The sequence below is a fragment of the Sphaerodactylus townsendi genome, linkage group LG02, assembly GCF_021028975.2.
Source record: "Sphaerodactylus townsendi isolate TG3544 linkage group LG02, MPM_Stown_v2.3, whole genome shotgun sequence".
NCBI classification, from domain to species: domain Eukaryota; kingdom Metazoa; phylum Chordata; class Lepidosauria; order Squamata; family Sphaerodactylidae; genus Sphaerodactylus; species Sphaerodactylus townsendi.
Genome location: NC_059426.1, coordinates 173,018,415 through 173,032,027, shown reverse-complemented (window position 1 = coordinate 173,032,027; position 13,613 = coordinate 173,018,415). Strand labels below are relative to the sequence as shown.

General features: G+C 49.1%; 1 protein-coding gene across 1 annotated transcript in view; it reads left to right on the top strand.

Moving 5' to 3' along the window:
* KIAA0586 (KIAA0586 ortholog) overlaps nt 1-13,613 on the top strand; it is a 131,240-nt gene that overhangs the window by 14,757 nt on the left and 102,870 nt on the right. Inside the window, exons 7-13 of the mRNA XM_048484666.1 lie at nt 226-462; nt 1,683-1,848; nt 4,867-5,055; nt 7,390-7,510; nt 8,686-8,830; nt 11,336-11,377; nt 13,385-13,608. Coding sequence (XP_048340623.1) covers nt 226-462; nt 1,683-1,848; nt 4,867-5,055; nt 7,390-7,510; nt 8,686-8,830; nt 11,336-11,377; nt 13,385-13,608 — 1,124 coding nt within the window. The remainder of the gene's footprint in view (nt 1-225; nt 463-1,682; nt 1,849-4,866; nt 5,056-7,389; nt 7,511-8,685; nt 8,831-11,335; nt 11,378-13,384; nt 13,609-13,613) is intronic.

The window sequence follows — 13,613 nt, the reverse complement described above, 5'->3', positions numbered from 1 at the left end:
AAAGGGGCTTGGACAGATTTATGGAGAAGTCGATTTATGGCTACCAATCTTGATCCTCCTTGATCTGAGATTGCAAATGCCTTAGCAGACCAGGTGCTCAGGAGCAGCAGCAGCAGCAGAAGGCCACTGCTTTCACCTCCTGCATGTGAGCTCCCAATGGCACCTGGTGGGTCCATTCTTCACAGCTCCTCAGCCTTTGAATTATGGATTTTGTCCCCCTTTCAGGTCCAGAGTGACTTGGAAGCCAAAGTGAACTCTGTTTCTGAAATGCTAAGTAAGTTACAGGAAACGGACAAGCAGCTGCAGCGCGTCACCGAGCGGCAAGCCAGCTTGAAGGCCCAGCAGCCGGAGAGGCTGCCCTGTCATCAGCGAGTTTGCGAGCTTGAAAAACACATGACCCTCTTCATGCAAAAGCAGATGCGGCACCTTGAAACACTGCAGCAGCAGCAAATGAATATCCAGGTACAGGCCCTGAAGGGCAAACCTTTCCCATTTTGACTGAAAGGATGGGTCATATCGGTCCGCTCACTTAACAGCCACAACTGTGTCTGCTGGAAGAGGCTCGGTTCCCTGTTCCACATGTCACTGGTAGTCTCGACAGCTACTTACAAGTCCAGTGGCACCTTAGAGACCCGAAAGATTTTTGGATTTTACACTTTTGGGAATCAAAGCTTTGAAGAAGAAGAGTAGAAGAAAAGTTTGGATTTATATCCCCCCCTTTCTCTCATTTAGGAGACTCAAAGGGGCTGACAATCTCCTTGCCCTTCCCCCCCTCACAACAAACACCCTGTGAGGTGGGTGGGGCTGAGAGAGCTCCGAGAAGCTGTGACTAGCCCAAGGTCACCCAGCTGGCGTGTGTGGGAGTGCGCAGGCTAATCTGAATCCCCCAGATAAGCCTCCACAACTCAAGTGGCAGAGCTGGGAATCAAACCCGGTTCCTCCAGATCAGAGTGCATCTTCTTTTAGCCACTGCTCTTGGCCACTACGCCACTGCTCAAAGGCTTGTATCCTTATAATCTTGATGGTCTCTAAGAAGAGAAGAAGAAGAGTTGAATTTATAGCCCCTCTTTCTCTCCTGTAAGGAGACTCAAAAGCGCTTACAAACTCCTTCCGCTTCCCCTCTCCCCACCAAGCCAGGTTTTCCGAGAATCACGTTATGTGTGATTCTTTTGTTTTAACATGGCTGACAGCCATGGCCAAGCGAACGGCTATGGCTGTGAACTGCATTAAAACAGAGAATTGCACAAACCGTGATTCTCGGAAAAACCCTTCCCCGGCTCCTATCTGCTGAGCCATGCAGGGGAAACGGGCCGTATCTTGGGTTCATTCCGCATATGCAGAATAATGCACTTTCAAACTGCTTTCAGTGCTCTTTGAAGCTGTGCGGAATAGCAAAATCCACTTGCAAACAGTTGTGAAAGTGATCTGAAAATGCATTATTTTGTGTGTGTGGAAGAGGCCTTTGCCTGGTGGGGTTGGTCATGCCTCAAAAGGTTACCAGCCCTTGGTCTCAACAGTCAACTTGCCTATTTCCGGTTTTTGATGATTATACTCCTGCCCCAGAGGCCATGTGGTTCTACAGGTGGAATAGAACAAGGTCACTTGCAAACTGGATTATTCTACAAATGCAGTTTTTACCTGCTCAGAGGTTTTTACAATTCACCGTACCTCTTTTCCCCCAGTCCCATTTAATCAACTCGGCGCTGAACCCGGTTGGCTTTCAAGCTGTCCACGTCCCACCTCCCAAAAGAGCAGTGGCACCCGCAGTGAATACAGGGAGGCCCTTCAGCAGCCCAACATCACCTCATCAGCGGGATTTGTTCCCTACGAATCCATGGAACGTGCAAGGTGAGCAGTCTTCAGTTTTTTTTAAAAAAAAACCCTACTTCCTCAAATGTACCGTATATACTCATGTATAAGTCGAATTTTTCAGCACATTTTTAATGCTGAAAAAGCTCCCCTCGACTTATATGCGGGTCATTAAATTTTTTTGTGTTTTTACTTTGCCGGACAGCAGGGGGCGCAGTTTTTATCCTAGTGGCACCATAATTTCAGGGTACCTTCAGACGACACTCCTGATGCTACCAGCCAAGTTTGGTAAAGTTTGGTTCAGGGGGTCCAAAGTTATGGACCCCCAAAGGAGGTGCCCCCATTGTTTTCAATGGGAGCTATTAGTAGATGGGGCTACCCTTTTGAGGGTCCATACCTTTGGACCCTCTGAACCAAACTTCACCAAACCTGGCTGGTATCATCAGGAGAGTCTCTTTATGGTACCAGCCAGGTTTGGTGAAGTTTGGGTCAGGGGATCCAAAGTTATTGACCCCCAAAGGGGGTGCCCCATCCCCCATTGTTTACAATGGAAGCTAATAGTAAATTTTCCATTTCTGATAATATCCCTCTTAAAATCTAAGTTAGGTTACATTTGGACATACAAATGATGATGAGGAATCCAGTTTTGAAAGATTTTAACTCTTGTGTCTTAGCTTGGTTGCTAATTGAGCTAAGGTTTTTGTACTTTTAAAGTTATTGAGACCATATTGTTCTTGTTGACCCTCTTTTCCACTTACAGAGCTAGTTTACTGTTTTTCTTTGAAATAAATATTCAAAAACATTTAACCTACTGATGCCTCAATTAATGTAATTTTATGGGTATCTAAATTTATTTGAAATTTACCAGTAGCTGCTGCATTTCCCACCCTCGACTTATACACGAGTCAATAAGTTTTCCCAGTTTTTTGTGGTAAAAAGAGGTGCCTCGACTTATATGCGGGTCGACTTATACACGAGTATATACGGTATACACAAACTATAAAGGAGCCCAGGATAAGGTTGTTCCGCCTTGTTCAACTGTACCATAGCCTTTACCGAGTCAAAACGGCACCGGTACACATGGAGCTGATAGAAGAACTGAAACCTATCCACTTCCCAGCAGAGTAGAAGGCAGCAGAGTTATAAAAAGAAGCTATTCTTTAACAAAACTCTGAATATTAAAAAGTTAGGCTACAAAAACACACTTGACAAAAGAGGACAAGGCAAAACAGCAAATTCACAAGCAAGCAGACAAGCTTGCCCAATAATAAAACAAGAAAAAACGGCAGCATTCAACAGCACAGCATAAGGACAAGGAGGAGAGGAAAAGGAAAGGTAGGACATAAGAACTAGCCTGCTGGATCAGACCAGAGTCCATCTTGTCCAGCTCTCTGCTACTCACAGTGGCCCACCAGGTGCCTTTGGGAGCTCACAGGCAGGATGTGAACGCAATGGCCTTCTACTGCTGTTGCTCCCGATCACCTGGTCTGTTAAGGCATTTGCAATCTCAGATCAAGGAGAATCAAGATTGGTAGGAGCATACAAAGGAGCATACAAAGGCACACCATCATACGCAGACAATGAAGGTGACCCTCAATCAACCAATTAACTGCTCAACCATCCTGCATTAACATAGGCAAACCAAATGGTGCAACTATCTTGCTCCTTCAATAACTTATACAAGAGATGCCAAATACTCTTTAACAGGAGCGGCTTACACAGCATCAGACCAATGCCAGGTCAGAACTGTCTACTCTGACTGGCAGCTGCTCTCCAGGGTCTCAGTTTCTTTTCATCATTGCATCACATAACTCATCACAGAGGCATTGACTGCCGAGAAAAGAAACTGCTTGGAGGAAGCTATAAAGTTGGCCTGTGAGCTTACCCTGTTCATCCTCTATCTTGATGTTCGGAACTTCAAATGGACAATATACAAGTAATATCAGGTATTGTTCATAGGAATAGAGGATTGTCTCTCAAATGCTTGTTCTGTTCTGTTCTGTTCTGTGTGTTGTTCCTCTGTGTTGGCGCTGCTCTTTGCAGTTTTCTACATTGAAATCACCTGTGTTGTTTTCTTAATTGATTTGGATTTTGGCCAGTGGGCATAATATAATAGTTGTTGTCTGGATTCTTCACATCGCCCACATTGTTGTGCTTGTATCCCAGCTGAAGTAAAGGCAAGGCTGCTCTTCTACTGTGCAGAGCTCCAGATGACATGGAAGCTCTATTGCAGTTATGGCGAACCTATGGCACGGGTGCCAGAGATGGCACTCGGAGCCCTCTCTGTGGGCACGCGCACACAGAGTTCGTCATGTGGGGGGGGGGCGGAAAATCACACACACACCCCACACACACATCTAGGCTGGTCTGGGCCACTGAGCACAACGTGCGCGCACTGCGGTGAGCAGGGAGGACTCGGCTGGCAGGCCTGGTGCCTGTGCTCCTGGTGGCTGCTGCCCGAAGGGGGGGCGCAGAGGAGGCAGAGATGCTAGAGAGGCACAGAGTGGTGTGCGCAGGACTTGCTGAAGGCTAGAGCAGGCTGGCCCCTGCTTGAGCGGGTGGGGCAGAGGAAGAGGGAGCCAACAGGTTTTTTCTAAACTAAAACCTCAGCATTCAGGTTAAATTGCTGGGTTGGCACTTTGTGATAAATAAGTGGGGTTTGGGTTGTAATTTGGGTACTCGGTCTCAAAAAGGTTCGCCATCACTGCTCTTTTGGCAATCATTTTTCCAAAAAAGGACTTTATAATTATGAGAGATATTATAATTTAGTAACAGTTTTGTTGTCAGTGTTAAGTGTTCTGACGTAAGAAGTGCTAGGAATGAGAGTCTCCATTAAGACACAATAAGATTACTTTTGAGTAAAGGACTGAGTGTCACCTAAGTGGATATTTGATTGGTTTGGAATGTTTGGGAAAAGTGGTGATTTGAGATTGTGTCGCTTTTGTACAGTCTTTTTGCTCCAGCAAGGAAAGGTTTCCTTTTCCTGTCAAAAATCAGGATGAATCCGGCACCTTCGCTTCCAGTTGTCGTTGATGCGTTTGTCCTCCTGAATTTCAGCCTCTTCGCGGCCGCTTGGAAACCGCGCCGGTCGGAAGCAAAAGTCCCCCCTGAAGACACCCACCCCCCGCCGGTATGCTCCTGTGCCAGTTTCTAAAGATGCCAAAATTTCCCACAAAGTGGCCAAGCGAGAGCAACCGATGGGAGAGAAAGAAAACGTGCTGAAGGCGCCTTATAAAGAGGCTCAAGGTAAGATACGGAGGAAGGTTGAAAAGCTGTCGTCCCCCCCCCTTTCCTTGCTTGATTTGCATAGCTGTGCCCATCGGCTTTTACACTCCTGCTGTTTTCTTTTTAGAGCCGTAGCCCTGCTGGTTTACATGGGCAATTCACCCTCTGGCCTTTTTGGAACGACATCCTTACGATAGTTATAGCTCACCGTATCCCAGGGCCTCAAGGTGGGGCAGCAGAAGCCATTAGGAGGCTTATCTGACCTCAAGGGTTCTTGCTTGAGAGCAGAAAACAAATGGAGTGAAAGGGGGAAGATACAGTGGGAAAAATAATGGAACTCCAGTACTGCCATACCATATGAATATGCATTTACTGTATGAATGTGATCCAAGATCAGCAAACAAGCACTGCAGTTATACACAGTGGGCCCTTCCGTGATTGGTGTTTGGAATATTCTGCCACAGGTGGTGGTGATGGCCACTAACCTGGATAGCTTTAAAAGGGGCTTGGACAGATTTATGGAGAAGTCGATTTATGGCTACTAATCTTGATCCTCCTTGATATGAGATTGCAAATGCCTTAGCAGACCAGGTGCTCGGGAGCAGCAGCAGCAGCAGAAGGCCATTGCTTTCCCATCCTGCATGCGAGCTCCCAAAGGCACCTGGTGGGCCACTGCGAATAGCAGAATGCTGGACTAGATGGACTCTGGTCTGATCCAGCAGGCTCTTTCTTATGCTTTTCTGCACATGCAATCCACTTTCAATGCACTTTGCAACCGAGTTTTACTGTGCAGAATAGTAAAATCCACTTTCAAACAATTGTGAAAGTGGATTGAAAGTGCATTGTTCTGCATGTGCGGAAGGAGCCAATACTGTATATATGTACAGTCTTACACCATTGATCTATTTAGGGCCTTAGGCCAAAATTGCAAGTAGTTCTCAGGTCTCTGAACTATGACTTCTATGCAGTCTTCTAACAAAAACCTGTCTGTCCTCTCCTGTCTACCACCACCCCCACCCCCGGCCCCAGTTTCTGTGACAGGAATTAGAGGACCATTCAGCCTTTATTAGATATGTGATATGCAATGAAAGTTGTACACTGGAATTCTAGTGCATGGGAATTGTGTTGAGGAGGAAGATATTTATTTTATTTGTTTGCGTCATTTATAGTCTGCCTTTCTCAGTGAAACTGCAGGTGGGTTACATAGTGTAAGTACGGTTAACAGGGTGTGACATCCAGCAAGCCATGCAATACAGTTTGGATTTCAGAAATCACAAAAAAGCGTTTAACATTCGGAGGTGGTGGAAGCTGCCGTCAAGTTGCAGCCGACTTTATGGCAAGCCTGCACTGTTTTCAAGGCAAGAGACGCCCAGAAATGCCCCTCGGAACTAATAAGTCCTGCAGAGCCTGGGTCTCATTTGACGGAGCGCTCCACCAGGCTGGGGCCAGCGCCGAAAAGCCTCTGACCCCGGTTGAGGACAGCTGGATATTTTTTGGGCCAGGGATCACCTTCAAGGGAGCAGCAGTGGCGTAGGAGGTTAAGAGCTCGTGTATCTAATCTGGGGGAACCGGGTTTGATTCCCAGCTCTGCCACCTGAGCTGTGGAGGCTTATCTGGGGAATTCAGATTAGCCTGTACACTCCCACACACGCCAGCTGGGTGACCTTGGGCTAGTCACAGCTTCTTGGAGCTCTCTCAGCCCCACCCACCCCACAGGGTGTTTGTTGTGAGGGGGGAAGGGCAAGGAGATTGTAAGCCCCTTTGAGTCTCCTGTAGGAGAGAAAGGGGGGATATAAATCCAGACTCTTCTTCTAATACATAGGTGTCAAACTCGCGGCCCTCCAGATGTTATGGACTACAGTTCCCATCATCCCCTGCCAGCATCATGCTGGCAGGGGGTGATGGGAACTGTAGTCCATAACATCTGGAGGGCCGTGAGTTTGACGCCTGTGTTCTAATAGATGGAGCCTTCTTCCGATGCAAACGGTGTTCTATGCACCAGAGGAACAACATGCTGCCATTCATTAGCTGAGTAGTAAGATGTAGCCCAAAGTGTTTAGCCACAGTTAATGCCATTTTATTAAAAAAGAAAGTATTATAAAGTGTGCGTTTTATCAGGGACCTAATTCATGAAACTTTAAAAACCATAGAAATAGGGAGTGCTAATATTTAGGCGGGAGACCAACCAGGAATGCCAGGGTCACGACGCAGAGGCAGGCAATGGCAAACCAGCTCGCAACATCTCTTGCCTTGAAATCTTCAGGGGGCGCCCTCAGTCAACTGTGACTTGACGGCAGAGCAAAATAAGAAATAAATACCCTTGCTACACCTACCTGCCATGCTTTCGCCTTCCAGGTGGAGGAAAATTTCTGGAGCAGATTCTGAACGCTCAAGGATCCCCATTCAGTCAGAGTGGATCTCCTTGGAAGGAGCCACCCGCCAACAGGAAGATGGCCTGGGAGTTGGAACGAGAAAGGTAAATGAGGATCTCCTTCGTTGCTTCCAATTTGTCAGTGTTTAACATGATCAAGGGAAGGCAAGCCCGACTTGTCTTGCGCTCCTGGAAATGGAAATGCTGCTTTCGGAAATGCTGCTTTCGGTCTTGCTCTCAGTATTTTACATGATGGGTCAATACTGGATAACCGTTAATTGAACTGGGAATACACAAAAGCATTCTGGGTCTTATCCCGAGAGAGGGCAAGCGTTTCCATGTTACTATGAAGTGATCAAGCTTTGGCGAAACGGGCGATAGTCTGGAAACCCTGCCTTCTCTTTGTTTCTTAGATGCCTGGAAGGATCTTCATCCTCATGTTTAGAGTTGTGTCGATATTTTGTCGAGTTGTATAGTCAGTATGTTCATATAGAGCTTTTGTCTGCGGCATCTTACTCGTGACTCATTTTGGCTTGCTGTATCGACAACACGGGTTGAAGTTGTTTATTTCCAAGTATTTTGTCATTTTTGTTGTGGAACTTTGGATGTGGTTTTGATTGGCATCGTTTTTGTCTCTGAATCTTTAAGAAATCTGCAGACTTGTGCATCTCACGCTAGAAATGTGCAATACATAGAGCTCGATTTGCTCCCAGTAGCCCCTTAGAGACTAGCAAGATTCCTGGGGTATCAGCTTTCCGGAGTCAAAGCTCCCTTTGCTGGTCTCTGAGGTACTCCTGGACTCATATCTAGCTCTTCTAGGAGCAGCAGTGGCGCAGGAGGTTAAGAGCTCGTGTATCTAATCTGGAGGAACCGGGTTTGATTCCCAGCTCTGCCGCCTGAGCTGTGGAGGCTTATCTGGGGAATTCAGATTAGCCTTTACACTCCCACACACGCCAGCTGGGTGACCTTGGGCTAGTCACAGTTCTTCTGAGCTCTCTCAGCCCCACCTACCTCACAGGGTGTTTGTTGTGAGGGGGGGACGGGCAAGGAGATTGTCAGCCCCTTTGAGTCTCCTGCAGGAGAGAAAGAGGGGATATAAATCCAAACTCTTCTTCTTCTTCTATTGAAGACCAACATGACTGCCTTCTGAAACCATCTTTATCCAGTGTATAGTGTTGTGTACCCTCGTCAAATGCTACAAGTCACCTGAAGGTCTTGGGCTACTTCTGACTAGTCACGACTCCAAGATTAAACTTGTCACTCCTCATCCTTCTGAGCAGATTGGGTGCCCCACAAGCCGAGCCCTTCCCTGCATTAAAAAACCCAGTTCAAGATTTCAATCTGGTCGAGAGAACAACGAAGAGAGCGGACGATGTGCTCCGGGATCTGGGCCAATTGAGGAGAGAAATGCAGGACATTCTGCAGGTGAGCAATGGGGCTCTGCATGTGATTGCGCGAAGCTTCTTAATGCTGGATCATACCCTTGGTCCATCAAATCAAGTCTCATTGGAAGAGACCCCAACAGTGGTGGGATCCAAAAATTTTAGTAACAGGTTCCCATGGTGGTGGGATTCAAACTGGGGCGTAGCGCCAATGGGGCTGGGCGGGGCACGATGGGGGCGTGGCCGGGCATTCTGGGGGTGGGGTGTTCCTGGGCGGGGCTGTGGCAAGGACGCAGCCGCTGCGCTGGTCCTTGGGTGGGAAACGAATGCACGCAGGCGCAGGCGCAGGCTGCCACGCATGCCGGTGCACCTCCTGCTAGACTGCTTCCAGTTCTGTGCGCTACTGCTGAGAGGAGGGGCGTAACTAAGGCAAAAATCACGTGGTAAAATCACCAACTAGTAACCCCCTCTCGGCACACACAAATAATTAGTAACCTACTCTCGGGAACCTGTGAGAACCTGCTGGAGCCCACCTCTGGACCCCAGGTGTTAGTGAGGAGACCCCTGGCCAGCAGAAGGCCTGTTACCAAGACTAAGGCCCTTTCCGCACGGCCAGCTTGCAGGGGTGCAGCGGCGTAGTTTATGCTGCTTCACCCCCATGGGACTGTTTGCACGAACGGTCCCACTGGGCGCACCGCCTGCGGCGCAGCCTTCACACAGGCTGCGCTGCTCCCAAACGCTGCTTACCCCTGTCTCCTTCCATTGCGTTGTGGAGGCCAGGGGATATGCCCCCCCTGGCCAGAGCAACGACCCTGGAGGCCAGGAGGTGTGTCTCCTGGCCTCTACAATGCGATGGAAGGAGACTGGAGGTAAGCGGCGTTTGGGAGGGCCAGGGGAGAAACGACAGCTTCCACCCAGTGCTGTTCGCATGGCACCAAATGGAAGCTGGCGTTTGCTAAAAACCTCGCTCCCTGAGTGAGGTTTGAAAACACTGTTTTGGCGGGAACAGAGCGCCACTGCATCGATTTGGCAGCGGCGCCTGTGCGAAGGGTCCCCACCAAAATGGTGTTTTAGCGGGCCGAAATCGTTGATTTTGGCCCGTGCGGAAAGGGCCTCGGAAACAGGAAATGCAGAGGTGGCACTCTGCTGCACCCCCAAGAAAGGCAAAAACACCACAGGAAGCAGCTAATCTTCGGTGAAGTGAAGTTTATCTATAGTGCAGCTATATACAAAACTATTTACAGAATCATAGAACAGACTGACAGCATGCTTTGCTCAGACTCCACAAACCCAACCAAACACTGCTATCACATCTGTTCAGTCTTTTATACAGCTATTGTCCAATCAACTTTAAGGTCAGGTAGCCCAGCCAGAACCGGTTGGCTCTCCAGACCTTTGCCTCTTGCATCAGCCAGATGTGCTGTCATTTAGATCTTTTTCATCTACCTTGCTCACAATATGCCCAGGATGTTTTACATACTCTGACCCCAAGGGCCATCAAGTCCAATCTCCCTGCCATGCAGGAACACGCAATCAAAGCACTCCCGACATATGCTCATCCAGCCTCTGCTGAAAAACCTCCAAAGAAGGAGACTCCACCACCCTCCGAGGTCTTGTCTGCTCAGACTGGCAGCATCTCTGCAGGGTCTCAGGCAGAGCTCTTTCATGTCACCTCCTGCCTGGCCTTTTTAACTGGGGATGCTGGGGATCGAACCTGAAACCTTCTGCGTGCCGAGCAGAAGCTCAGCCACTGAGCCACAGCCCCTTCCCGTCATAGGCAGAGGAAGTTTATCATTAAAGGACTCAGCAGCATTTGATTCCTTCTTTGGGTAAGGATACAACATCAAGATCAGAATCCAAGGGAAAATGTGTTTCTACCCCAGGACCTATTCTCCCTACAGGCGGGTATCTGTTATTCATAGTCCCCTTCCGCACATGCAGAATAGTGCACTTTCAGTCCACTTTGCAGCTGGATTTTACTGTGTGGAATGGCAAAATCCACTTGCAAACAGCTGTGAAAGTGGATTGAAAATGCATTATTCTGCATGTGCGGAAGGCAGAGGTGGGATCCAGCAGGTTCTCACAGGTTCCCGAGAGTAGGTTACTAATTATTTGTGTGTGCCGAGAGGGGGTTACTAGTTGGTGATTTTACCACGTGATTTTTGCCTTCGTTACGCCCCTCCTCTCAGCAGTAGCACGCAGAACTGGAAGCAGTCTAGCAGGAGGTGCACCGGGGTGCGTGGCAGCCTGCGCCTGCGTGCATTCGTTTCCCGCCCGGGGCTTGGCCCTTGGCGGCTGCGTCCTTGCCACAGCCCCGCCCAGGAATGCCCTGCCCCCGGAATGCCCGGCCACGCCCCCATCGTGCCCCACCCAGCCCCATTGGCACTATGCCACAGTTTGAATCCCACCACCATGGGAACCTGTTACTAAAATTTTTGGATCCCACCACTGACGGAAGGGGCCATAGTTCAGCCTCCCTTACCTCTGCATAGATCATTTTTGTTGTAAGTGTAATAGGTTGTTACAGTCTTTGATTTCTTTCTTACAGGAAGCGAAGGAATGGAAATCGGACATGAACGGTTTAATGAAGGTACTTTCTCTACTTTTAGAATAGTCAACTGTTCTCCAAGACCCTCAAATAGTTTCTTTTTTAAAATGTTCCGTTTCCGTTTCTTATTCCCCCTTTACCACAGTCTCAAGCCAGGTTACAATAAAACATCCATCATTAAAATCATGACAGTAAAAACACAGTAAAATCCCACAAGGCACCTCTTCACTCCCTATAGAGCAGTGATGGCGAACCTTTTAGAGACCGAGTGCCGGGGCGGAGCAAGGGGAAACTGTGCCTGGGGCACATGTACGCCCTGCACCCCTGCCACACCCCTGTTCGCCCCCACCCTGCCCTGGAACACCCTCAGAACTCCCTGAAACTCCCCCAGAACGCCCTTGCCTCACCCCCACAGGGGTGTGTGCCCAGTGTGTCGTGCACCCTTCGTCCCCTTGGCGCTATGCCACTGCCAAGTGCCCAAACTGGGGTGACGGTGCACGTGCCCACGAAGAGGGCTCTGAGTGCCACCTCTGGCACACGTGCCATAGGTTCGCCACCACTGCTATAGAGGCATCCACTCCTTCCAGTAGCCACCCATCCAGTCCTTCCTGGCCAGATTTAATTAGCCACGGATCCAAGGAATAGGTGTTCGGCTGCAACCCTGCAAACAACTTATCTGCACCCTTGGCTCGCAGCGGTCAGAACTGGCCCTGTACAACAGCCCCAGAAGTGCTCAAAGGCAGGAATCAGTACTTTAAAGCCGAATTCTTGTTTTATGGATGACAAGCTTTGGAATAGCAGATGGCTCTATTGTTTGAACCGGTCTTGAACGTAAAAGCAAAAGATTATGTTTTCCCAGCAGAGATATGTCCACACACACACCCCACTCCCGAGGCGAGAAGACATAGAAGAAGAAGAGTTTTGGATTTATATCCCACCTTTCTCTCCTATAAGGAGACTCAAGGTGACTTACAAACTCCTTCTCTCTTCCTCTCCCCACAACAGACACCTTGCGAGGTAGGCGGGGCTGAGAGACTTCTGAGAGGACTGTGACTGGCCGAAAGTCACCCAGCAGGCTTCATGTAGAGGAGAGGGGAGGCAAATGTGCTGCTCATGTGGAGGAGTGGAGAATCAAACCCAGTTCTCCAGATTCGAGTTCACCGCTCTTAACCATTACACCACAGTCGATCTGCCTTTTAACATGGAGATCCACTTGTGATATGGCTAATAGTTGCTGATAGACCAGTCCAGGGATGGCGAACCTTTTTGAGATTGAGTGCCCCAAATTGCAACCCAAACCCCACTTATTTATCGCAAAGGGCCGACCCGTCAATTTAACCGGAATGCTGAGGTTTTAGTTTAGAAAAAAACAGTTGGCTCCCTCTTCCTCCACCCCACCCGCTCAAGCAGGGGCCAGCCTGCTCAAGCCTCCAGCAAGTCCCGTGCGCACAGCTCTGTGCCTCTCTAGCATCTCTGCCTCCTCTGCACCCCCCACCCCTCGGGCAGCAGCCACCCGGAGCATAGGCACCAGGCCCCCCAGCTGAGTCCTCCCTGCTCACCGTGGTGCGCTCACATTGTGTTCAGTGGCCCAGGCGAGCCTAGATGTGTGTGTGTGTGTGGGGGGTGATTTTCCACCCCCCACATGATGAACTCTGTGTGCGCGTGCCCACAGAGAGGGCTCCGAGTGCCACCTCTGGCACCCGTGCCATAGGTTTGCCATCACTGGACCAGTCCCTCTGAAAATCTGTCCACTACCCTGTTTCCCCGAAAATAAGACATTCCCTGAAAATAAGACATAGTGCATCTTTGGGAGCAAAAATTAATATAAGACACTCTTATTTTCGGAGAAACACGGTATATTCTGTGGGCTGGTCATAAAGAACATAAGTTCAGCCTTTGGATCAAATCAGTGGTCCATCTCGTCCAGCATCCCATCTCATGCCGTGGCAGCTCTTGCAGGCGAATGAGGAAACTAGCCAGATGTCTGCTCTGTCCAGCTAGGAGCCGTTTTGATCCCCAAGTACTGCGTTGCTTATCTTTCCATTTTAGCAGAAAGACCAGATTCTCCTGAGACCTCCCGAAGCCCAGACCCTTCCCAAGCCACTCATTCTCCAGACAGACGGAGCCCCCAAGTCTATGCTGAAGGACGCCGAAAGAATCCTGCGACTGGTGCGCAAGAATAAGAAGGTTCTCGAGGAAAACCTGGAAGCCATTGTACGGGCCAAAGATGGTGATGCCCTGAACTCGTTCATCGATACTTTGACTGCAAACAGGTAAC